Below are 24,557 nucleotides of genomic sequence, written 5' to 3' on the forward strand. Positions count from 1 at the left end.
ATGGGGATGCAGGCTTGGATCTCATTAGCTGGTGGTGTGGGGGTGGGGGGTGGGTCGCTGGCTATAGTGCCCTACTTTCTCCGCGTGCCAAACTGACTGACCCTGTAGGCCAAGCTGCTGCCGTTGGTCAGTCAGGGGCAGCTGGTACTGGGAGAATGATTCATGTCCCGTGCATCTGTGTGTGTGTGTGTGTGTGTGTGTGCATGTGTGTGTGCATGGGTGTGCGTGTCGATGTGTGCGTGTTATTCCCTCTTTTCCTCCCAACCCCTCTATTTCTTTTTGTCTTGATGCTTCTCTCTTCTCTCTCTGTTTTTGTGTCTCTCTTTCCATTTGACTTTCTCTCTTTCTCTCTCTGCTTCCTCTCTTCCTTCTACCTCTTTCTCTCTTTCTGTCTGTATCTGTTTCTTTAGCTCTCTCTCTCCACCCTCTCTATCCTTTTATTCCTCCCCAGGTCAGCTCTGTAAAAATGCATGGTAGAAATCAAGACAAGAAATGTTAACATTAGAATGGGAGTGTAACCTATAATACATTTCTTCTTCCTTTTATTTGTTTTGTGCCATGTAATTTCGGACTCAAATGTGTGACCTCAGACGTTCTGCTCACGTAGGAAAGATGCGTCGAGCCCAAAAGTAGAACCGGAGACAGGTAGACAGGCCTCTGAGAAAGGCACCGCGAACTATGAGAGCGCAGGAAGGAGAGAGGAGGGAGAGAAAGAGAAAGAGAAAGAGGGAGGAGAGACCCAAAAGACAGAGGAGCAGGTGATGGGACAGAGGGAGGTCAGTGAGAGAGAGGAGACGGAGAAGATCATGATGGAGCACGAGGATGAGAGGTAAGGAGGAGGAGGCGTCATGAGGAGGTGTCGACATGAAGAGATGTCGTGAGGGAGTCTGTAGCATACTGGAGAGCAACTATCAAGATGGTTTGATAGATCTACAGAATTACAAGTCCAATATGTTCATCTATTTGATGCAGTTGTAATATACATTTTTGGACTGTATAGGCTTCCGTAGCAGCCAAGGTTTAGGTAAAAAAAAGTTTTTTTTCTGAGATGTCTTTTATCCTATGCGCCAATATCACTACTGTAAACTTAAAGCACAGTACGCTTTGTGAATGAAAGGTGATCTGTCGTTGGGTGTGACCACTGTAAGGTCTAACAGCCCAGCCTCTCCACTCTCGCAGGCAGGAGAAGTCAGCGGAGGCCTCTGAGATTCTGGCCACGTCTGACATAAAGTGGCAGTACGACTGCCCAGACGACATCCAGCTAGATCTCAAGCTAGACAGATACCTGGGCCATCCTGGTATGGTAGAGAGGCAGGCCATACAGCCGTTAGCCGAGGACCGCGAGGAGAGGTAAGACAGGAGAGGGAGGTGAGCACAGGGAAAGGCCGAGGACCGCGAGGAGAGAGATAAGAAAGGAAGAAAAGAGATGGAGAAAGAACGAGAGACGGAGAACTACGAGCAATAAGGATCGAGCACTGAAGACGGGTTCCTGCTTCTTCTGCTCTTCCACAGGGCTAGTTTCAGTGACGGGGTTCTACTAGTGTTCCACAGGGCTAGTCTCAGTGACGGGGTTCTTCGCTCACAGTGTGCTGAGTCATCCTTCAGCACAGTAGCACAGGAGCAGAAGGGTTTAACTCCAGTCTGTTCTGTCACGTCATGTTCTGTCATGTCATCATACAAGATCAGAGAGGGTTTAACTCCAGTCTGTTCTGTCACGTCATCTTACAAGATCAGAGGTTACCCGAGACAAGCACCCTCAGTTTAGATCCATGTCAGCAACACAACTTAAAAAAACAGTTTTCATGTGAAATGTAATAATGAACTATGAAAAATGTCTGGGTTTTATTTACAAGTCGGTATTACATGTGGATCTGATGACTAATCAAACGCAAACATTTTATCTGATTTTGGTGTGTAGGTGCTCTCATGAATGCGCGTGTGTTTTATTATAATAAAGGTGTCCATCTTTGAATGTACATTTTGAATGATGTTTTCCAGAATCCAGTGTTCACTCGACTGTGTGTAATTGATTTAGTGTGTAATTGAATTTGTTGTCAATGTTTGTGTCCACTGTTGTCACTCATTCACTTTGCATATTTTCTCTCCCCTCTTTGGTTGATCTGCTTGCTTTTGCATTTGTGTGTAAGTATATATATATATATATTTCTTTTATTTCAGTAGTTTTAGTGTTATTTCGTGTCCGAGCTCGCCACTCTGCTAACTGCTCTCCTACTCTATTCCCTGAAATGTCTTCTGCATACACACACACACACACACACACACACACACACACACACACACACACACACACACACACACACACACCCCGCAAGCCACTGCGCTTGACTTCCCCTTTTTGACGTCCATACGTATCCCAGCATTCCTCAGCCTTCTGGCCATCCAGGAATGACATCACAATTGGGCCAGCTGTCAATCATCAGTAACGTGTCAGAAGTAGACATGAAAAGGGGAGGGTTTGTGTGAACAGAGTGAGTTCACCAGGGCTAGGGGACGGATGCCACTCTGGGGTATTTACCCATAGTGCTCATCAGCTGAAACAAGAGCCTCCCAAAAATGGGTCCCTGGTAGGGCTGAACGATTTGGGAAAATAATATAATTGCGATTTTTTACCAAAATATTGCGATTGCGATTTAATATGCAATTTTTTTTTTTTTTTTTATCCTCTTTTTTTCCCCAACAAAACGTAATGAATGAATGATTTAAATATGACCAACACAATATTAGATACATTTAGTGTAAAATCTTCTTTCCCACATTTTACATTTTTATTTAACTGCTCATTACAGAAACAAGAACAACAAATCGGTGTCAAAAAAGTCATTTTAAGTATGAACACTAGGCATGCACTTAAACACTGTGTGCAAAATGTATCATCTTTTTTTTTTCTTTCTTTTTTTTTTAGACCAGGTTTTTTAATCGCGAACGTTGCGGTTAGAAAATCGCGTTCTATCATATCGCGATTAAATCGCAAATGCAATTAATCGTTCAGCCCTAGTCCCTGGGTCCTTCCTGGATGTCCAAAAATGTGCCTAACCAAAGCTCTATGTAGTATTCTTATTTCGCTACGTATTAAAGCCCTTACAGTATGGATGAAAGCCAGGAGCCACGGCTCCATTGCTTTCCCACAATGCAGTGCATTACTAGGAGCCCCAGTGCTTGGTGTGAACTTCACACAAGGACTTTTTTTTTTGTATACTTTTCAAAGTTGTCCCAAAAAATCATTTTCTAACACACTAACTCTTCTTCTCCGAGAGGAATGGATTAGCATCCGCGGTGCGCTGAGAGCCAGTCACTGAGTGCACATCTAACTCATCTGTTGCAGGACTTACCCTGGCCTAACGCTCTAACATAGCTGGAGTTCTCTCACACCATACTTACAAAATTCCACCAAGAGTCACTTTCTTTTATTAACACTCCCAAATTACATGGAACTTTCTAGAACCTTTTCCCCCCCCCTGCAGTGTACCCCTAGAGGACTTGGCATTTTACAAACAAGAAAGAGGTTGAAATAGTGTTACTGAGTGTCAGTGTCACTCTAAAACTAGTGTCAGTATAACTCTTTAAATCTGCCTATCGTCTTCCTCTTCTTACACAGCTGCCCCCCCCCCCCGCTGCAGACCCCCCCCCCCCCTGCTTTCTCTGGGCCTTGGTAGCATTAGCGGTTATCATCCAGCGTCTCACTGTCCCTCTGTTCTCCGCCCCTCAGGAGAAGGAAGGCAGGTATCCTGCCCAGCCTGGAGGACCTGCTCTTCTACACCATCGCAGAGGGCCAGGACAAGATCCCCGCACACAAGTTCACCACGGTGAGAGCTAGCTTACACACTTAGGATGGCACACAAGTTCACCAAGGTGACAGCTAGCATTCACACTTAGGATGGCACACAAGTTCACCACGGTGAGAGCTAGCATTCAAACTTAGGATGGCACACAAGTTCACCAAGGTGACAGCTAGCATTCACACTTAGGATGGCACACAAGTTCACCAAGGTTACAGCTAGCATTCACACTTAGGATGGCACACAAGTTCACCACGGTGATAGCTAGCTTACACACTTAGGATGGCACACAAGTTCACCACGGTGATAGCTAGCTTACACACTTAGGATGGCACACAAGTTCACCACGGTGATAGCTAGCTTACACACTTAGGATGGCACACAAGTTCACCAAGGTTACAGCTAGCTTACACACATAGGATGGCACACAAGTTCACCACGGTTACAGCTAGCATTCACACTTAGGATGGCACACAAGTTCACCACGGTGAGAGCTAGCATTCACACTTAGGATGGCACACAAGTTCACCAAGGTTACAGCTAGCATTCACACTTAGGATGGCACACAAGTTCACCATGGTGAGAGCTAGCATTCAAACTTAGGATGGCACACAAGTTCACCAAGGTTACAGCTAGCATTCACACTTAGGATGGCACACAAGTTCACCACGGTGATAGCTAGCTTACACACTTAGGATGGCACACAAGTTCACCAAGGTTACAGCTAGCATTCACACTTAGGATGGCACACAAGTTCACCACGGTGATAGCTAGCTTACACACTTAGGATGGCACACAAGTTCACCACGGTGAGAGCTAGCTTACACACTTAGGATGGCACACAAGTTCACCACGGTGAGAGCTAGCATTCACACTTAGGATGGCACACAAGTTCACCACGGTGAGAGCTAGCATTCACACTTAGGATGATGTGAAGATTAGTGAAGGCCTGTTCTCTGATGTGAGGCAGTTACGGTGATCATCACAGACCAAATCGATGTCTGTACTGAACAGAGTGACAAACATGGCATGGCTCAGGGTGCTTGGTGACACCCCAGGAAGAAGGTAAGAGTCGGCTCCCCCTGGAGCCTAAAGTAATCTGCACACTCTACAGTGCTGTGTCCGCCTTTATCAAACTTTATTTTTTCAAATCAAACCTTAATCAAATCAAATCAAACTTTATTTGTACGGCGCATTTCATACAAGGAGGTAACACAATGCGCCTCAGTAGGAAAGAAACGGGGGGGGGGGGGGGGGGGGGGGGGGGGGTGGGGTGGGGTGTTACAAACACTTTAGACTTTCACTGTTTATATGTCTGCCTTTAGACTTTCACTGTTTATATGTCTGTCAGCTCAGACACTGAAGAGGGGAATCAGATAAGGTAGATAAGCTACCTAAAAGTGTCTCCCATTTTAATTGGATCAGGTTTTGACAGATTAATGTTCTTACGCTGTACAGTGTCCCTGTCAAAGCACCCCTCTAGGAACACAATCTAGACTAATCAAACCGGGCTATGGAAATGGCCTCAGCAAGGGACAGTGGACGCTCAGTCAAAAGGGAAGCCACTGGAGGGAATTTCAGAATGGTGGAGATTTGCTCAAACATGGTTCATTCTGGGCGGACGTGGACGATTTTCTGTTTACTACACATGCTCTGGATCCAGAAAGCACTTTCCTGGAAAAAACCGGGCTCTAATTTTGCCAATATGGCCGACCAAATGATTTCTTCACAACGCCCAGTCATTGGTTGGAAGCCTTGAGGATGTTGCGCTGGTCTTTCTGGACAAAAGATTTTTTGATCGATTGATTGATTTTGATTGATGATTTTTTCCCCCCTGATTTGTCCTGGATCTAGGTGGCAAAATGCTATCCTATACGTGCAACATAGCATTCAATCAATCAATCAATCAATTCAATCTTATATAGCGCTTCTCTATATACCCGAAGTCGCTTTACAGAGTCCAGAGTCCAGTAGTCATTCATACACAGTCATACCAGTGGTGGTAAGCTACCTCAGTAGCCACAGCTGCCCTGGGGCAGACTGACAGAAGCGTGGCTGCCAATCAGCGCCAACGGCCCCTCCGACCACCACCAACATTCATTCATATTCATACGATGTATGAATATGAATGAATGCATTAATGTTCAGGGTCAAATACAGCAACATTGTGATTGTGACACAGTCTTCTTGCAGTGTTATAAAGGAGCTCAAACCCGTCTCGTGTGAGTATCAGGAGGAAGCTGCTGAAGCAGCTACCTCTTGCCTGATGGAGAGATCAAACCACTGTATAATCAATACCCTTGAGATGCCGTGGATCAATACCCTTGAGATGGCGTGGTTTCCCATTTAGACGACTCCATCTGCTGTCACGCAAGGCCAGCCCGCTAATATCTCATTTGGCCGTATTCATTCACAGGATAACTCAGTGTGTCCCCGACTCTCCTGCTCTGCCGTGTTCACCGGATGCGCACCATTTATTTCCCCCATCCGTTAGCGGCTGCCCATTAATCTCCACCTGTCAGCCCGGCGCTGCCCGAAGGCTGCCTTTGTTTTATTATCCCAGTGATGGCTCTATCTCGCCTGTGAAATACTATGAGCATGAGTCACTGTTCCACCAGAGGCCTCACACACCTCATTACTCGTCACCGTCACCGTCACGTAACCCAGATAAAGGACAGCCGAACGAGACCATAACAAACCCATCTCCATTAGCTAGGAAAGACTTGAGAGACCAGTTTTGTTATAACAGGATCGGATCACAGTGGAAATTGACATTTAAGGTTTGGCCCCTCTAGCCTGCCGTAGCTTAGCTTGATTGTTTTGTTATGGTTTGCGGCCCCATTTCAGTCATGTGATGAATTGATGTAAATAAGCCTATTGTTGGTTTGGTTCAAAGTTCAAATTGATTCCATTGACCCAAATATGATCTGAAAATGTCGTAACATTATTAATTGTAACTAGGAGGTAATAATGGTCATGCTCAAATGTCAGTATGAAGCGACACGGTAATCTAATTCCAGACAGTAGATCTCATGATGTTCATTGATATTTGTGTATTATTTATGGCAGCATCACTCCACCTCCAGCTGTTTTCTGAGACATCCACTAACTAGGTCAGGGAACCCAGCGCTTCGAGGAATAAAACTCCAAAAGCGTGTCTCTCCAGTGTCTACAACTCAACCCTAACCGCACCTCTCTCTGTCTCTACATCTCTCTCGCTCCCTTTCTGTCTCTTTCTCTCCCTCTCTCCATCTCTACATCTCTCTCACTCCCTCTTTCTTTCTCTTCCTCTCTCCATCTCTGTATCTCTCTCGCTCTCTTCCTCTCTCATCCTCCCCCAATCCTCCCTCAGGCACTGAAAGCCACAGGCCTATGGACTGGCGACCCCAGACTGAAAGAATGTATGGAGATGCTGAAGACGACGCTCAAGACCACTTCAGATGGCGCTCTGGACCGCCACCTCTTCAAGAAGTAAGACTCTTATTCTGGTTTAAATGTATTCACCTTCCAGTAAACATCAGACATGCGAGTAAACGGCTGTGCAAACGAGCTCTGCGTTCGGTGACCGGAGAGGGGGAATTGGAACTGCCTGTGTCACGCGTGCGTTGCGGCTGCTAATACCCGTTTTTTCGAGCTGCGGCTGAGACGTCCGTCTTCTTTCGGGTTAAAATGGGCGCGGAAATGAACATCAACAGGTAGTGCAGCTGCAACACAACACAACGCAACACAATGCACATGCAACACAACGCACATGCAACACAACGCACTTGCAACGCAACACACACGCAATGCAGCCAGTGTGCATAAAACCTGAGTGGTTACAAAAATGTAAGACTTTAACACTGCCTATAGACCACTTACATACTAAATCACGTGAATCACACCTTAGCCAGTCAAACTCCATGGTTACGGAGCTCGCTGAAAATGCAGGCAGCCATCTTGCCAAGACTCTGAGGCAAGTAAGGTTGCCACATCATCGGCCGTGAGGATACAGATTTGTATTTTTATTTATTTTTTCCCTTATTGTATCCCCCTGCCATTTAAATTATTTAGCAGCCGTTGATGCACTTCAGCTGCAGTCCAGTAGCGTGGGCATCCATTGGGCATTAATAATGCATAGGGAGAAAGGCGGGCGCGTGCGTGCTCTGGGTGGATGGCATCTCATGGCGAAGCATTAGCAAGAAATATGTTTCACCAATTATGTTATATTCCCCAAATGAGTTTAATATGGACCCACACAAGAGCTTTAATGCTGGACAGAGATGTGTGTGTGTGTGTTGGCATTTACACACATACCGCACATTAGGGGTGGGAATCTCTTGGCACCTCACGATTCGATTCGATTCCGATTCAGAGGTCAACGATTCGATTCTAAACCGATTCTCGATTCTAAACCGATTATCGATTATCAATTCTAAACCGATAAAACGATTATCGATGTATCTCAATTTTTAAAACATTTGAGTTTTCTACTCAGAGTCTGCAATAATCGATGCCGCTTGCATTTCAATACAAAATGAATGTGTACAAAAAAAAAAAAAAAAAATTATAATTTATATTATAAATTATAATTTTTTTTTTTTTTATTATTATTAAAAAAATCGATTATGAACTTTTATGAATCGAGACAGAATCGTTCTAGAGAGAATCGAGAGGAATCGAAAAATCGATTTTTCCCCCCACCCCTACCGCACATACACTCTCTCTCTCTTTCTCTCTCTTTCTCTCTCTTTCTCTCTTGCTTTCACACACAGGCACTCTCACACACGCAACACAGACACACAGACACACACATACACACACACACTCTCTCTCTGTCTCTCTTTCACACACATACATACACACTCTCTGTCTCTCTCTCTCTCACACACACACACACACACACACACACACACACACACACACACACACACACAGTATCCCACAGCGCCCCTCTCAACAACAGCTTGGAGAACAGCTCCAAATCCCCCGTCTCACTGCCGCGTGGCAGCGCCCCTTCTGCCCTGGTACATCTCCTCCCCAGTGGGCACCCCAGAGCCTGGCAGGGGGCCAACCGCCTCCACCCCATTCAAGGACACGGTGGGGTGGGGGCATATCCAGGCAGTACTAATCGAGCAACATGACATCACACAGGGAATATTTAAGCACATATATATGAACCTGCATATCCAGGCATAACACATCGCTCAACTTGAAATCACATAGGGAATATGAATGCACATATATGAACCTGCATATCCAGGCATAACACATCGCTCAACTTGAAATCACATAGGGAATATGAATGCACATATTAACTTTAATATCCAGGCAGTACTAATCGCTCAACTCAACATCACATGGAGAATATGAATGCACATATATGAACCTTCATATCCAGGCAGTACTAATCGCTCAACTCAACATCACATGGAGAATATGAATGCACAAATATGAACCTTCATATCCAGGCAGTACTAATCGCTCAGCTCGCCATCACACGGGGACGTGACTGTATGTATAGTTGTAGGATTCACTCAATCCTACGCCTCATAGTCATCATGGCTGCACATGTATTAAACCTCTCGACCTCTGACCCCATAGCTATTATTACCACATATCTTAAACCTCTTAAACAAGCATTACGAGACATCCCCCCAACCCTTTGCCTTATAGACGCCATGACTCCTGGCGTGTGAACTCTTATAAAAAGGCTGTGTGATTCCCTGACCCCTGACCCCTACCCCGCTCGTGCTTAGAGTGGTCGCTCATGCGTTAATCCCCCAGTGAAGCTGCGGTGCTTCCAGCATTTACACACACACACACACACACACACACACACACACACACACACACGCTCGTTTAACCGCTCAGATTAAGCCAGCCGTCGTCCCTGTCAGAGCGCACGTGCTCAGGGGACCAACACCTGCCTGGCCCTAACGTGTGAGACTGAATTCTAATAGCTGTTTGTGTGTGTGTGTGTGTGTGTGGGGGGGGGTTGGGGTAGTAGAGCTGCATTCACACACACACACACACACACACACACAGGGTTTGTGTATACAGCTCTACTAGCCAGACCGCGGTGTGGGTGTGGGCGTGTGGGTGTGTGTGGGTGTGTGTGTGTATGCACTCGTGCGCTTAACTCTAATGGCCGGAGTGAGATTTACTTCCCCCAGCTGCCTGTGAGCCGGGAGGCCGTCTGTGGGCAGGTTAATGAAGCAGGAGACACAGGGTGTGTGTGTGTGTGTGTGTGTGTGTGTGTGTGTGTGTGTGTGTGTGTGTGTGTGTGTGTGTGTGTGTGTGTGTGTGTGTGTGTGTGTGTGTGTGTGTGTGTGTGTGTGTGTGTGTGTGTGTGTGTGTGTGTGTGTGGGTTAATGAAGCAGGAGACGGCAGTCCATTTAGTGGCTCTGTATTTGTCAGGGCCCCTGCAGAGGGCCGGCTGAGTTTACACAGGGACACATACCACACTGTCTCGAGCACGGAGAGGGAATACGCTCACTAATGGATCACCAGTTACTCTGATTCTATAAGGAGGTTTTACTGTAATCGTGGTTTTGAAGGTTCAAATTGTTTTCCATTCCTTTTAAATACTCATTGTACATACAGAACAAATTGCGTAGTTTGGATGAGGCTTAATTCAAGCCGTCATGGATATAAGTTACAATTCTCTCTCCCCCCACACTCTCTCCCCCCCTCTTTCTCTCTCTCTCTTTCCCCCCCTCTCTTTCTTTCTCTCTCTCTCTCCCCCCACTCTCTCTCACACTCTTTCTCTCCCCCCACACTCTCTCTTTCTCCCCCCCCCCTCTCTCTCTCTCTCTCTCTTTCTCTCTCTTCCCCCACACTCATTCTCTCTCTCTGTCCCTTTCTTTTGCACTCTGCTCTCAGGTGTGTCCAGAGCAACATAGTGCTGCTCACCCAGGCTTTCCGGAAGAAGTTTGTCATCCCCGACTTCCAGTCCTTCACCTCCCACATCACCGACATTTACGAGACGGCCAGGATGCGGTCCGGGGGCTCGGTGAGTCTCATGCTAAGGAACTTAGTCAGTGGACCCATCCCATTAAGCCCGGTTTGTTCCTGTTAAAAGGGAGGTTTTCCTTTGCAGCTGTGCTCTGTGCTGTACTGTGCTCTGTGCTGTACTGTGCTCTGTGCTGTACTGTGCTCTGTGCTGTACTGTGCTGGAATGTGCTCTGTGCTGTACTGTGCTGTACTGTGCTGGACTGTGCTCTGTGCTGTACTGTGCTGGACTGTGCTCTGTGCTGTGCTGTGCTGGAATGTGCTCTGTGCTGTACTGTGCTGGACTGTGCTGTGCTGTGCTGGACTGTGCTCTGTGCTGTACTGTGCTCTGTGCTGTGCTGTACTGTGCTGTGCTCTGTACTGTGCTGTACTGTGCTGTGCTGTACTGTGCTCTGTGCTGTGCTGTACTGTGCTCTGTGCTGTACTGTGCTGTACTGTGCTCTGTGCTGTACTGTGCTCTGTGCTGTGCTGTACTGTGCTCTGTGCTATACTGTGCTGTACTGTGCTGGACTCTGTACTGTGCTGGACTGTGCTCTGTACTGTGCTGTACTGTGCTGTGCTGTACTGTGCTCTGTGCTGTACTGTGCTCTGTGCTGTACTGTGCTGGACTGTGCTCTGTGCTGTACTGTGCTCTGTGCTGTACTGTGCTGGACTGTGCTCTGTGCTGTACTGTGCTGTACTGTGCTCTGTGCTGTACTGTGCTCTGTGCTGTGCTGTGCTGGAATGTGCTCTGTGCTGTACTGTGCTGTACTGTGCTGTACTGTGCTCTGTGCTGTACTGTGCTCTGTGCTGTGCTGTACTGTGCTCTGTGCTGTACTGTGCTCTGTGCTGTACTGTGCTGGACTGTGCTCTGTGCTGTGCTGTGCTGGAATGTGCTCTGTGCTGGACTGTGCTGTACTGTGCTATACTGTGCTCTGTGCTGGACTGTGCTGTACTGTGCTGGACTGTGCTGTACTGTGCTCTGTGCTGTGCTGTACTGTGCTCTGTGCTGTGCTGTGCTGTACTCTGTGCTGTACTGTGCTGTACTGTGCTCTGTGCTGTACTGTGCTCTGTGCTGTGCTGTACTGTGCTCTGTGCTGGACTGTGCTGGACTGTGCTCTGCTCATGGGGTTGGCCTATCCAATCTCATCCTCATTCCACCACTTGAGCATGACACACCAACTACAGCCAGAAAACAGTGGAGTGTGTGTGTATTGAGAGTGTGTTTGTTTGTGTGTGTGTGTGGTTCTGTAGGTGGCGGACTACATCCCTCAGCTGGCCAAGTTCAGCCCTGACCTGTGGGGGGTGGCCCTGTGCACCGTGGATGGACAGAGGTGAGTCGGCCCAGAGGCCTTTGCTTGCAGACGCACTCCGTCATTCTGGAGAAAGCTTGTTGATATTTCAGTCCAGCAGCCAATCAAATTACACCCCTCCCTTCTGTGCTCCTGAATCAATGTGTTGATTGGCTGGAATTGTGACACAAGGTGTGCGTGTTGTAACTATGTTAAAATGATGTTGAGTGAAGCACTTTAAAGTTCATTATTTGAACATATTGATTGAGATTTGGGATATTCAGTCTGATCAAATGGTTTGATTATGGATCTGGTAAATAACTAGAAATTCCGGGTGGGAACGGTTTGAGAATGGAACACTGTCTCCCTCTGGTCGCTGTTGAAATACTGCATGTGATGACGATTTCTTCTTTCAGTAAGAATGATAAAGTCACAATTCCATTATTTGTTGGCTAAGTGTGTGTGGGTGTGTGTGTGTGAGTGACTGATTCTTACCGTCTCATCCTTTCAGATTTACGGTGGGTGACACCAAGGTCCCGTTCTGTCTGCAGTCGTGTGTGAAGCCTCTGAAGTACGCCATCGCCGTGCACGACCACGGCACAGAGTACGTGCACCGCTTCATCGGCAAGGAGCCTAGCGGCCTGCGCTTCAACAAGCTCTTCCTCAACGATGACGGTGAGGGATCTCACACACACACACACACACACACACACACACGCACACTCACACTCACACACACACACACACACACACACACACACACGCACACACACACATAGATAGTGGAGGGATCACACACACACACACACACACACACACACACACACACACACACACACACACATAGATAGTGGAGGGATCACACACACACACACACACACACACACACACACACATAGATAGTGAGGGGGTTGAAATTGCTAATCCTGTGCTCAGGTTGTGTGTTTGGTCCTTGCCTCCCTGTGCTCTGCCTTGTAGAGAAATGACACCGCAGACGTCCACTTCTCTCCTGCACCCCTGGTCCGTGTCTGCACCCCCCACACCCCATTACCCCCCCCAGAGGATCAGATCAACCTCATCAATTCTGTCCCATAGTCTAGTCTAGTCTAGTCTAGTCTAGTCTAGTAGTCCACTATGGAGCCCACTAATCCTGTGCTTAGTCTAGTCCACTTCTCTTGTCCGGCACCCTGGCCCATGTCTGCACCCCCCGCCCCCCACTACCCCCTTCACAGGGTGGGCTCCACCTTAGGCCCTTAGGGCCCTGCTGTAGCTCCACGTCAGCAGAATTTCTGCCTGCCTGCCTGCCTGCCTGGCTGCCTGGCTGCCCTGGGCGTCCGAGGCGGGGTCTGAGCTCGGAGTTGACTTTTGGCTAAAGCCCCCTTAGAGCTGCCCCCCGCATTCCTGTGCTCCGGGCGGGAGCCGCCGGCCAATCACAGCCCTCACACAGGCCTCACACATCCCAGTGGCGGGATCCGCCGGCCTCACACATCCCAGTGGCGGGATCCTCCAGCCTCACACATCCCTCACACAGCCCTCACACAGCCCTCACACAGCCCTCACAGAGCTCTCACACAGCCCTCACACACACAGCCCTCACACACACATCCTTCACACAGCCCTCACACAGCCCTCACACAGCTCTCACACATCCCTCACACACACATCCCTCACACAGCCCTCACACACACAGCCCTCACACACACAGCCCTCACACAGCCCTCACACACACAGCCCTCACACACACAGCCCTCACACACACAGCCCTCACACATCCCTCACACAGCCCTCACACACACACATCCCTCACACATCCCTCACACACACATCCCTCACACAGCCCTCACACACACAGCCCTCACACACACAGCCCTCACCCATCCCTCACACACAGAGCCCTCACACACACAGTCCTCACACACACAGCCCTCACATCCCAGCGGCAGGAGCACAGTTTACGCTGAGATATTGCTGTGCTGTGTATGTGGTTGGTGTGCGTATTTGTATTTTGTGTGCATATTTGTATTGTGTTTGTGTGTGTGTGCGCGCGCGCGCGTGTGCATGCGCATTTGTATTGTTGGTTATTTTATTCCATTTTGGTGGGTCATGTTTTCCCCTTAAGCAGATTAAAGGTTGTTGCGTGTGACGCACCCACAGTGGAGTGTGCTGCCTCCTAGTGGCGCTTTAGTGTCCTCGCAGTACAGTACTGCTTATTCACAGAAGCCTCCTCTACACAGACCGATACATCATCATTTACTCCTCATCAGCTATGTTCATGTGCTCAGAGCCTTTAAAGGTGCCCTGCAGTTGTCAGGAGGCTGTTGAGTTTTTTAGGCTGTGCAAAGCTTTCCAGTGGAGCCACATACTGATTTCACACACATATTGTTTCCAGAGATTTTAAAGTATAGATTCTAAACTCAGTTTTTTCCCCTAAATTCTTCCCAAAATAATTTTAATGGAGTCGCTATGCTTTCCTTTCATCTTTCTCAATCTCCCTACAGCTAGAAATAAGGACGTAAGAGCTTTGGAAGAACACTACTCTAAATTATCTTTTGTTTTTCTGACAGATAAGCCCCACAATCCTATGGTTAATGCCGGAGCTATCGTCTGCACCTCCCTCATCAAGGTAAGCCCCATGCCCATCCTCTCCTGCTGTGTCTATCACTGAATACTGCATGCTGGACGGCAGCTCAGATGCGCCAACCCCGATGTTATTTCAGCGTCGCTGTAACCTCCAGCTCGTAGTCATTCTCCCCTCCACCTTCCAGGAAACCGTTTTTGATTTCTGCAGTAAAATGAGTCAAAAAGGGATGTTTGTGATTTCTGCAGTAAAATGGGTCAAATAGGGATATTTGTGATTTCTGCAGTAAAATGAGACAAAAAGGATGTTTGTGATTTCTGCATTAGAATGGGACAAAAGGGATGTTTGTGATATCTGCATTAAAACGGGACAAAAGGGATGTTTGTGATTTCTGCAGTAAAAAGGCACAAAAGGGATGTTTGTCATGAAGTTTAGGTCAGAGGGGGGAATGACTTTCGCCCAGATTAGGGCCTTGCTGGCGGAGCGATTTAAGGTTATGAATAATCATCATGAGAGGGGATTTATTCTGGCGTGGGTGCAAGGTCGGTGGGGTGGGTAGGGAGTGGCACTGGAGCCCGTACCCATTAATCTCTACGTATGCCCCGGCGGAAGAGGCAGACGCCAATGTTAGCGGCGTGAGCGAGGGCAATGTTAGCGGTGTGAGTCAGGCAATGGGGTTGATTATTCGTGAAGTATATCATTCCTGATTCCTGATACAATACAGACGTTTCAGTCTCCAATCACTCTGTATAGATATTGCTAAGTCAGGTTAATTGTTAAAGTGACATATTTAATTCCTGACTCATTATATAATACAGGCATTTGAATATAGACCCATTTGATGTAGATCTGGCTCTTTAATGAGCAGATGCCACTTTTACCTGCTTGCTTTCAGTCCACTCCGATGGGCTCTGTGTCTTCAGGGTAGACCCTGCCAGTTCACCTTCAGCATTGACGACAGCTGTGTTCCACCTCAGATTCAGGTTAAGCATTGACGACAGCTGTGTTCCACCTCAGTCTCAGCTGCCCTCATTTCTTTTGGCATGTCCGGGCTTTACACAGACACACCAGAGCCTGCCGTTTTATCTGTGGTCTGTTAGAGTTTTTTTTTAAATGGGTAAAAGATCGAATGAGTTTTGAGAACAAGTCATGTTTGCTTGCAGATGATCCCCCCCCACCATCTTTTGTAGATGCGTTGATGAAGACGTAGCCTAAAGGAGACACGTATGTTGTCTTGGTTAACTGTTACCGTAGCCTACATTAATATTCTCACAAGAAATAACAGCATTTTCTCTTCAACTCAATGAAACCAGAACCATCTGGCTTTTATGTTCCACCTGTCCCCCTGTTCCTAACAGACTAGAGATTAATCTCTTTTGTGAAATTTGTAAAAATGTTAAACATCCATTCCGTAGTTGTTTAACATATGATGCAAAGAAATGGTATCCAGTGATTTGCTTCTTGGCCACAATATCTGGACTTTTTTTATCTTTAAATAAACAGTTTACAGACTGGGTTTATCAACCATAAAGCGAACAAACAAAGTAGATACAAGAAAAAGATAAGTAAATAAAGAATGACAATAAAGTTGATATCTAATATCAGCTGCTTATAATATAATCAGCTATTATTGTTCTGCGAAAATTGTTAGCACATAGATATAAAAAGAAATTGACAAAATGAGTTTTCTCCCAGTTTTGGTTTAGGTCGTAGCACAGCACAGCATGCTAAATTAGCATAGCACAGCACAGTATGCTAAGCTTATTCAGGGATGACGGCTTAAGTTTCTCCTCAAGTGACACGCAGTCCTCTTACTGTGGCCAGGCAGTGTTGTGCATTTGGCATCAAGTGAAAGTGCAGTGTGCCTGCAACCTCTCTCTCTCTCTCTTTCTCTCTATCTTTCCATCTTTGTCTCTCCCTCTATTCGCACTCTTATACAGGGAGCTGTGTAATGCGGGGCTCTCTCTCCCCTCCCCCCTCTCCACTCCCGGTTGAGCTGGGCAGGTGCTGGATTTAACCGTACAGTTTGCCGTGTTACGTTCATAATAATGTTACGCCAGGCCACCAGAGACTGAGACTCACTCCACCCCCTCCCCAACTCCCCACCCCCTCCCTACCTCCCCTCAGAACAATGTCAGGAAAGCCCAGATTTATCTAAATGACTAATAATATGCCCTAACTATATATACATCCCTTCTGAAATAATGTAGAAGACGACAGCAAGTCAACTAAATCAAAACTTTGCATAGTCTGCATAGCACCACATACCCACATATACTCCTGTCCAGCAGGGGACACTCTTGTGTGGGTGGGTTGGGCCTATAACCCTCCCCCTTCCTGTCCCCAGCCCACTTCTGGTTAAGTGGCGGCTGTGTGTTTCTGGTGCAGTAAAGTAGATACATAGATCACTCTTCAAGGCCTGCATGGTATGTGTGTGTGGACCTCCAACTTAACCTTGGAAAACTGTGTAATATGCTTTTCTGTCAAGGTTCTTCTTCTGTGGTTTTATGTGTTGTGAATATATTTCTACAGCATTAGGATCTGTGGGAAATTTTGACCACTGCAACAGGTCAATCACGTTGGTAATTTGTTTCCTTTCAATTATTTTCCCCCTACATTGATTTCAGTTAAATCTAAAAAAAAAAAAAACTGATTGAATTTTTTTTTTTTTAAGTTAGCGGAGCATAATTTTTTAATTCTTGTGCAAGTGACTCATAGGTGACTAAAGAATGTGCTTTAATCGGGAAAAAATCTGCTGTAGTAGTCAAGAAAATCAGCTCTTTTGTTTTGCACTAATCATTTGCATTGTCTCCTAATAACACACACATTTAGCCCTGTTTCCGTAGATCCAAGGTTGCGTCTAATGAACACACTTTATCACTGAAGTGTGTACTCTCACCCCTAGCGTCCAAGCATTTAGAGTCTATAACTTAAAAAAAATAGCAATCCTGTATGTAAAATAGGAATAGAAGAATATATATAGTATGCCTGTAAATAATCTAGGTGTGTACACCAGCACATAATCCAAATTTAAACTATTTCCTATAAACCTACATGCCTAATGATATTTCTTCACTATGGTGTGTAAGCCCGTCCATGTTGTCACTGCTATTATCAGTCAGTGCAACACTGCCCCCTAGTGTTCTACACTAGGGAGGACATGTGATTGGTCAGACTGGCACAACTCAAACAGACTGCATTTAACACACACAAAAAAAACCTTTATATTATATTGCATTCTGTGTCTTCATAGCATGCAACTACGAGGTAGAATGTACAGTTACAGTACAGTTCACAGCTACGACTGTTCCCCGCTAGTGTACTTTCCTGATTAATTGCCCTGAATATAATTGCCCCCTGTGCCTCCTCCCTGCTGCAGTGGCACTGTTGACTGTGCTGAGGGAGGCATCGGTGTACTTCTATAAAACAGTCTTGTTCCTCCTGTGAGGAGAGTGTTGGCTTTCCCCCCTCTCACACTCACAAGCATACTGTAATTAGCACACACCATAGCCCCTCTTTCACCTTAGCTCACAGGCATGTGTAGCATACTGTAATTAGCACACACCATAGCCCCTCTTTCACACTAGCTCACAGGCATGTGTAGCATACTGTAATTAGCACACACCATAGCCCCTCTTTCACACTAGCTCACAGGCATGTGTAGCATACTGTAATTAGCACACACCATAGCCCCTCTTTCACACTAGCTCACAGGCATGTGTAGCATACTGTAATTAGCACACACCATAGCCCCTCTTTCACACTAGCTCACAGGCATGTGTAGCATACTGTAATTAGCACACACCATAGCCCCTCTTTCACACTAGCTCACAGGCATGTGTAGCATACTGTAATTAGCACACACCATAGCCCCTCTTTCACACTAGCTCACAGGCATGTGTAGCATACTGTAATTAGCACACACCATAGCCCCTCTTTCACACTAGCTCACAGGCATGTGTAGCATACTGTAGTTAGCACACACCATAGCCCCTCTTTAACATTAGCAGACAGGCATGTGTAGCATACTGTAATTAGCACACACCAAAGCCCCTCTTTCACCTTAGCTCACGTGTAGATTATCCTTTATTTACTCACAAATGTGAGCCTTTTTAATGTAGAGAGCTTAAGGAATTTGTGAAAATAATACACACTTTTCACAGTTAGACACACTGATCTTGGTCACGGATGCCATTTTGTGTCCTGCGTTGAAACAGTCCCATTTTAAACCCCTGCATTCTTAGGCTGTTGACTTCCTTTCACCATAAACCCCAAACTAACTATAATCTGTTTCACACAGACCGCCTGAAACAAATGATTGATTCATAGTATTTGATTAGTAATGTCTGTCTAATGAAATAATCAAACCAGTGCTGATGTTATAAATGTCATCTTGTTTAGGATCTATGATCTTGTTTTTGGCTAATTTGGCTAATGTTACTGCTAAATTGATCTCTAGACATAGTCACACACATTTGTAACAATTTTACACATACGCTGCAAGATACACTGTTTGTGTGTGTGTGTGTGTGTGTGTGTGTGTGTGTGTGTGTGTGTGTGTGTGTGTGTGTGTGTGTGTGTGTGTGTGTGTGAAGCTTTGATCCATACTTTTCCTCTCTTGTCTTGTTTTTCAGCAAGGAGCAGGCAACGCAGAGAAGTTTGACTATGTAAGTCTGCTCAGATGTGTAAGATCACTGGATTCTTGAACCCCGTGTTGCCCGAGGATAAGATAGTTGAATACTTTGTTTTGTTCTTTCGCAGGTCATGAACTTCATGAATAAATTGGCAGGAAATGAGTATGTGGGATTTAGCAATGCAACGTAAGTATTCTCTTTTTCTTCTTTTTATTTTATTTTTTTGGCATACATTTTTTTACCAATAATTTGCATTCTACATCTAATAAATATGTAATCAATATCGTATAAATATTTACCAGTAACTTCTGCGTCTACTCTAACCACCCAACAGGGTTTTTGATGGAGTTTATACGTTTTATGGGCACCAGCATCTTAATGATGTACTTTATAGCAGGACCTTTTAGTTCCATACAACCTTAGGGTTGATCTCAGTCGAGCCTCTCTGGCCAGAGCCCAGTGCTGCCTGACCTTTAACCTTTAGTTTGTCCTGACCTCTGACCTTTAGTTTGTCCCGCGGCTTTCTGCAGGTTCCAGTCGGAGCGCTTGTCAGGAGACAGGAACTTTGCCATCGGCTATTACTTGAAGGAGAAGAAGGTGAGACGATCACCGCTTCTCTTTCTTTATCTCCCCCTTTTTCTTCTCTCCTTCTATCTTCTCTCTCACCTGCCTTCTCTGTCTATCTCTTCTCTTCTCTCTTCTTCCTCTCTCTTTTTCTCTGTCTTCCCCCTCTCATTCCCTTTCTCTCTCTCTTCCTCTCTCTGTGTCCTACGCCCCTTTAACTCTTAACCACCACGGAATTCTAGAATACTGGACCCCCTCACCGCCAGACAAATATGGCTGACCTACATTCTAAATAAAAAAAATCTTCTGGATATAATCAAACTCTGTATAAAGTAGTTTTAATTCTTCTTGTTTTACACTATTTTTGATAGTAACAGCACAGTATCGATGTTTTAATTGGCTAGATGTTATGCTGTTTGGGCACCCCTACCTGCCCTTGGCACACTCATTGTGTGGGCATATGTGCGCCTCTGGCAGTAAACCAGTTCATATTTCTCTGTGCTGTGCTGTGATGTGATGTGATGTGATGTGATGTGATGTAGCCCCCAGCTCACTGTTGACTGGTTTGTCTGTTGCAGTGTTTCCCAGAAGGGACCGACATGACCGCCATCCTGGACTTTTACTTCCAGGTGAGTTTTGGTTGCCGGGGAACGCCACAGGTCAAGCTGTGCTCATAACCCAGCGCTGTACCAGAATTATTATTCTACTGTAACGGGCTAACTTCCCTAGGTGTGTGTGTGTGTGTGTGTGTGTGTGTGTGTGTGTGTGTGTGTGTGTGTGTGTGTGTGAGAAACATGATGTATGGCTATCAGGGTGTGGTGAAAATAATTAGAGTAATGTGTGTTGTGTGGTCAGCTGTGCTGGTGATGTATAGAGGTTGCGATGATACGGATTAGCCAATCGAGGTGACGTGCGTGTGTTTATATCATAATGTGTGTGTGTTTTGCTGGTCAGCTGTGCTCAATCAAGGGGACGTGCGTGTGTTTAAATCATAATGTGTGTGTGTTTTGCTGGTCAGCTCAGCCCAATCGAAGTGACGTGCGTGTGTTTATATCATAATGTGTGTGTGTTTTGCTGGTCAGCTGTTCTCAATCGAGGGGACGTGCGTGTGTTTAAATCATAATGTGTGTGTGTTTTGCTGGTCAGCTGTGCTCAATCGAGGTGACGTGCGAGAGCGCCAGTGTCATGGCTGCCACGTTGGCCAACGGCGGCTTCTGTCCAATCACAGGCGAGCGTGTGCTGAACCCCGAAGCTGTGCGGAACACCCTGAGTCTCATGCACTCCTGCGGCATGTACGACTTCTCTGGACAGTTCGCCTTCCACGTGAGTATCGCACACACGCACACACACACACTCAGACACTCGCTCACACACACACACACACACACACACACACACACACACCCACACTCACTCACTCACTCACTCACTCAGACACTAGCTCACACACACACACACACCCACACTCACTCACTCACTCACTCACTCACTCACTCACTCACTCAGACACTAGCTCACACACTCACACACGCAGACACTCGCTCACTCACTCACCCCAAATCAAAGGCAAGTTGTTGTTTTTTTAGATAATGGTACCAATAAGTACCAATTTAACAGTACCAGTAAACATTACGTATAAAAAGAGTAGTACACTTTTGTTCACACTCTTAATTGTGCTCTCTGGTCATATAAACAGTAAACATCAACAGCATCCTTACTCCAGTAACTTCCCTTCTTCAGTTGTTTATTCACTGAAAGCTATAGATTATGAAAATGATCATATTAACAGTATATAAAACACATGTGATTGGCACTGGTTGCAGGTGGGCTTGCCGGCTATAGATTATGAAAATGATCATATTAACAGTATATAAAACACATGTGATTGGCACTGGTTGCAGGTGGGCTTGCCGGCTAAGTCTGGAGTGGCAGGAGGCATTCTGCTGGTGGTGCCCAACGTGATGGGCATCATGTGCTGGTCGCCGCCTCTGGACAAGCTGGGCAACAGCGTGCGTGGAATCCAGTTCTGTACGGTAAGCAAAACCTCACTGCATCACAGCCGTGGCCTTGCCAGTTAAGAGTAAAACCCCTATTGCTAAAAATAGAACTTTTCAGGTAGGCAGTATTTCAATGTAATAATATTTTACATAAGCTCCAGCGGACGCATCAGGTGCTGCAGCAGAACTGTGCTTCAGTAGAGATGCAGGGTGGGTGCTACCAGTCTGCTTTGATTTAAGTCCATGTTTTACCATATTTCAGGAGTCTGCAGAAATCATAACACAATTACAGGCTAGGCTTTGTCATGCTGTTGATTTACGTGGGGGAAAAAGCCCTGAAAACATATTGAGTGAGATGAGTTTTGCACCAACAGCAACAGCAGCTCTCTGTTTTCCCTTCTTCAGTAGTTTATTCTCTCTGAAAGCTATAGAATATGAAAGTGTAGGTGGAGCTCTCTGATCATCCTTCTTTAGCTCAACTGGCTAAGCAAGGTGCCAAGGTCGTGCTTACATCACCAAGGTCATGTAAGGTCGTGCTAACATCACCAAGGTCATGTAAGGTCGTGCTAACATCACCAAGGTCATGTAAGGTCGTGCTAACATCACCAAGGTCATGTAAGGTCATGCTAACATCACCAAGGTCATGTAAGGTCGTGCTAACATCACCAAGGTCATGTAAGGTCATGCTAACATCACCGTGACACTGAGCGCTTGTATAAAAGCATCAGGGAAATGACTGAATGTAAATGTCCTGCTGTTGATTATACTCTTTGTCCTGCTGTTGATTGTACTCTTGGTCCTGCTCGCTCCGATCTGTCCACCTGCGTCCTCAGGGCCTGTGATGTTAGCTAAAGTGTCCTTGGAGAGACACTGAAGAGAAGTGTGCTCAGAGGGAAAACTTAGAGAGGGTAGAACTGGCAACTGGGGGCTGCAGTAACTCTAACACACACAGAGAGGGCAGTCATGCGTGACCCCTGTGTCTCACTGACCTGTCCTTGTGTGTCCTCAGGAGAGTGCAGTCATGCGTGACCCCTGTGTCTCACCGACCTGTCCTTGTGCGACCTCAGGAGAGTGCAGTCATGCGTGACCGTACCCCTGTGTCTCACCGACCTGTCCTTGTCCTTGTGCGTCCTCAGGACCTGCTGCAGCTCTGTAACTTCCACAACTATGACAACCTGAGGCACTTCGCCAAGAAGCTGGACCCACGGAGAGAAGGGGGCGACCAGAGGGTAAGACTTTGTATTTAACGTTTGTGCGTCAGCGTCTTTAACTCATCTCCCTCAGCTCGGGATGGCCTCCTCTGATCAGAAATGTTCAGCTTTCCATGTCCGTTTTAGACTTTAATGCCCCCTACTGGAGGTTTACAGCATTACAGCGTTAATCTTTCAGCTTGCCATAAGGTTTCAGATTGCTTGTGCCTGTGTCATACTTTCACATCAGTGCCTTAGAAACACAGCTGGTCTCTGTCTCCCTTTAACCCTTTCTCCCCCAAACCCACTCTGTCATCACTCAAGCTGCCAAAGTCCACCTCGAGGGCGTTACTTTTACAGGTCTCCAAAGAGGGGTTCTCTGTGTCTGTCTGTCTGTCTGTCTGTCTGTCTGTCTGTCTGTCTGTCTGTCTTTCTTTCTTTGCTTTGCCACACAAAATACATGGTTGAGTGTTGCTTAGATCCAGACTAACACATCCTCCTCCCTCCTCACCATCCACCACACTTGCCCCAGCAGAAGGTCTACCAGCCCATGGATTACGAGAGCTTGCAGCAGGAGCTGGTTCTCAAAGAGACCCTGTGGAGGACGGTGTCAGGACTCAGCGAGGCTGAGTGTGCCGGCCCCCCCAAAGTGGTCTTCCGCATGGAGGGGGGCAGCAGCAGCAGCAGCAGCGGCGGAGACGAGGAGCGCCCCCTAGAGGAGACCGCTTCTGACCTCCCTCTTCCCCCTCAACCCCACATGTCACGTCACAGAGTATCCTGTGTGAAATCATAATCGCCCCCCTTCCCCTCCCCCTGCGGAGGCCTAGATAGGCACACCAACTCGGTCTTGAAAAGCAGAGAGAATGCTGTACTGTTTCCTTTGTACTTGAAGCCCCAGTCGAGTCACTGCAGCAAAGACCAGGCTGGGGGCACACACACACCAAAGGCACTGCCGTGAACTATGAGATTACCAGTGAGCCTTTAAACATACTGCTTGTGAATGTAGAAGCCTTGGTACAGTGTGAGATTACCAGAGAGCCTTTAAACATACTGTTTGTGAATGTATATGTCTATGTATATGTCACTGCCTATGTACAGTGTTATCTACTCTTTTCAGACAAGAGCTTTGGATTAATCAATGATCAATGATCGATTACCATAGCCCCCCCCCCACCGGTATATCTGAAAACACTTTTCATTCAACATGTCACTTTACTCAGAAATTTGTGATGGAACTTCATGTTATTTCATGATCCCAACCTGCTAAATCGTGGAAATGCTTTAAGCAGTGAAAGAGTGCTTTGCCAAAGTAGAGAGATATCAGTAGCAGAGCTTGAACCGGGGTGGGGATGGGGGTGGACGTCCAGACCTCAGGGTTATTGTGTTCTTCATGTGTGGACTTCCTTCAGACTGCGTCACGTGTAGTAGTAATAATAATAATAGTAATATATATAAGGACTGACTGTATCTCACGTCTCTGGTCACTGAAATGTGTTGTTATTATGGAGATTAAGGCAAAACTGTCAGGTTGAA

At 46.5% G+C, this 24,557-nt stretch overlaps 1 protein-coding gene across 2 annotated transcripts in view; it reads left to right on the forward strand.

The window, feature by feature from the left end:
- glsa (glutaminase a) overlaps positions 1–24,557 on the forward strand; it is a 36,989-nt gene that overhangs the window by 6,949 nt on the left and 5,483 nt on the right. The window contains exons 2-14 of one of the 2 annotated variants that reach the window (XM_031558492.2): positions 3,728–3,824; positions 7,150–7,268; positions 10,662–10,791; positions 12,024–12,103; positions 12,573–12,736; positions 14,626–14,684; positions 19,274–19,306; positions 19,401–19,459; positions 19,804–19,870; positions 20,416–20,466; positions 20,984–21,160; positions 21,739–21,870; positions 22,971–23,063. In XM_031558492.2, the coding sequence (XP_031414352.1) occupies positions 3,728–3,824; positions 7,150–7,268; positions 10,662–10,791; positions 12,024–12,103; positions 12,573–12,736; positions 14,626–14,684; positions 19,274–19,306; positions 19,401–19,459; positions 19,804–19,870; positions 20,416–20,466; positions 20,984–21,160; positions 21,739–21,870; positions 22,971–23,063 (1,261 nt within the window). The remainder of the gene's footprint in view (positions 1–3,727; positions 3,825–7,149; positions 7,269–10,661; positions 10,792–12,023; positions 12,104–12,572; positions 12,737–14,625; positions 14,685–19,273; positions 19,307–19,400; positions 19,460–19,803; positions 19,871–20,415; positions 20,467–20,983; positions 21,161–21,738; positions 21,871–22,970; positions 23,064–24,557) is intronic. The other variant, XM_031558493.2, reaches the window with a different exon arrangement.

Source organism: Clupea harengus, chromosome 21, assembly GCF_900700415.2.
Source record: "Clupea harengus chromosome 21, Ch_v2.0.2, whole genome shotgun sequence".
Taxonomy (NCBI): Eukaryota; Metazoa; Chordata; class Actinopteri; order Clupeiformes; family Clupeidae; genus Clupea; species Clupea harengus.